We start from the raw sequence: 791 nt of genomic DNA, 5'->3' as shown, positions 1-791 counted from the left end.
CTTTTATACTTTATTTAGAAATCTGTTCAGCGGTTATGGATGACAAGCCCAGTCCTGGAGCCGTAAGTGAGAGTTCAGAACATCTCTTCTCCTTTGGAGTTATAGCAGATATTCAATATGCTAACTTAGAAGATGGCTATAATTACCAAGGAACCAGAAGAAGATACTACAGACACAGTCTTCTTCACTTGCAGGGTGCTATTGAACACTGGAATAGAGAAAGCAGTCCACCCTGTTGTGTCCTTCAGCTTGGAGATATCATTGATGGCTACAATGCGCAGTATAAAGCATCAGAAAAGTCACTAGAACTTGTTATGAACGTGTTCCAAAGGCTTAAAGTCCCAGTTCATCACACGTGGGGAAATCATGAATTCTATAACTTCAGCAGAGACTATTTAACAAACTCTAAACTGAACACAAAGTTTCTAGAAGACCAGATTGAACACCATCCAGAAACTGTGCCTACGGGGAGTTTTTACGCTTACCATTTTGTTCCATTCCCTAAATTCCGGTTCATTTTACTCGATTCTTATGACTTGAGTGTCTTGGGCGTGGACCAGTCCTCTCCAAAATACCAGCAGTGTCTGAAGATGCTGAAGGAGCACAATCCAAATATGGAATTGAATAGTCCTCAAGGTGAATTATTCCTTTGAGCTGAGAGTCTAATACATTGTCTTTAAATTCTTCAGCTACCTTTTATTCGGCAGGAAGATGGATGACTAAGGTAAAAGTATATTGTCACTGTTGTTCAGGGTCAGGATTTCTCACAAGCCTCATGGCACATGGATTGG

General features: G+C 40.6%; 1 protein-coding gene across 1 annotated transcript; it reads left to right on the top strand.

Annotated features, from left to right (window-relative positions):
- Positions 1–22: 22 nt before the first annotated feature.
- On the top strand, positions 23–785 carry LOC102769086 (manganese-dependent ADP-ribose/CDP-alcohol diphosphatase-like). The gene has a single exon (XM_006777685.2). It carries the CDS (start codon positions 36–38, stop codon positions 651–653), a length of 618 nt encoding a protein of 205 aa, XP_006777748.1. The 5' UTR covers positions 23–35; the 3' UTR covers positions 654–785.
- The last annotated feature ends 6 nt before the right edge of the window (positions 786–791 follow it).

The sequence above is a fragment of the Myotis davidii genome, unplaced genomic scaffold, assembly GCF_000327345.1.
Source record: "Myotis davidii unplaced genomic scaffold, ASM32734v1 C63236190, whole genome shotgun sequence".
Classification (NCBI taxonomy): Eukaryota; Metazoa; Chordata; class Mammalia; order Chiroptera; family Vespertilionidae; genus Myotis; species Myotis davidii.
The sequence above is the reverse complement of the archived record's forward strand: the minus strand, read 5'-3'. Positions and strand labels throughout refer to the sequence as shown.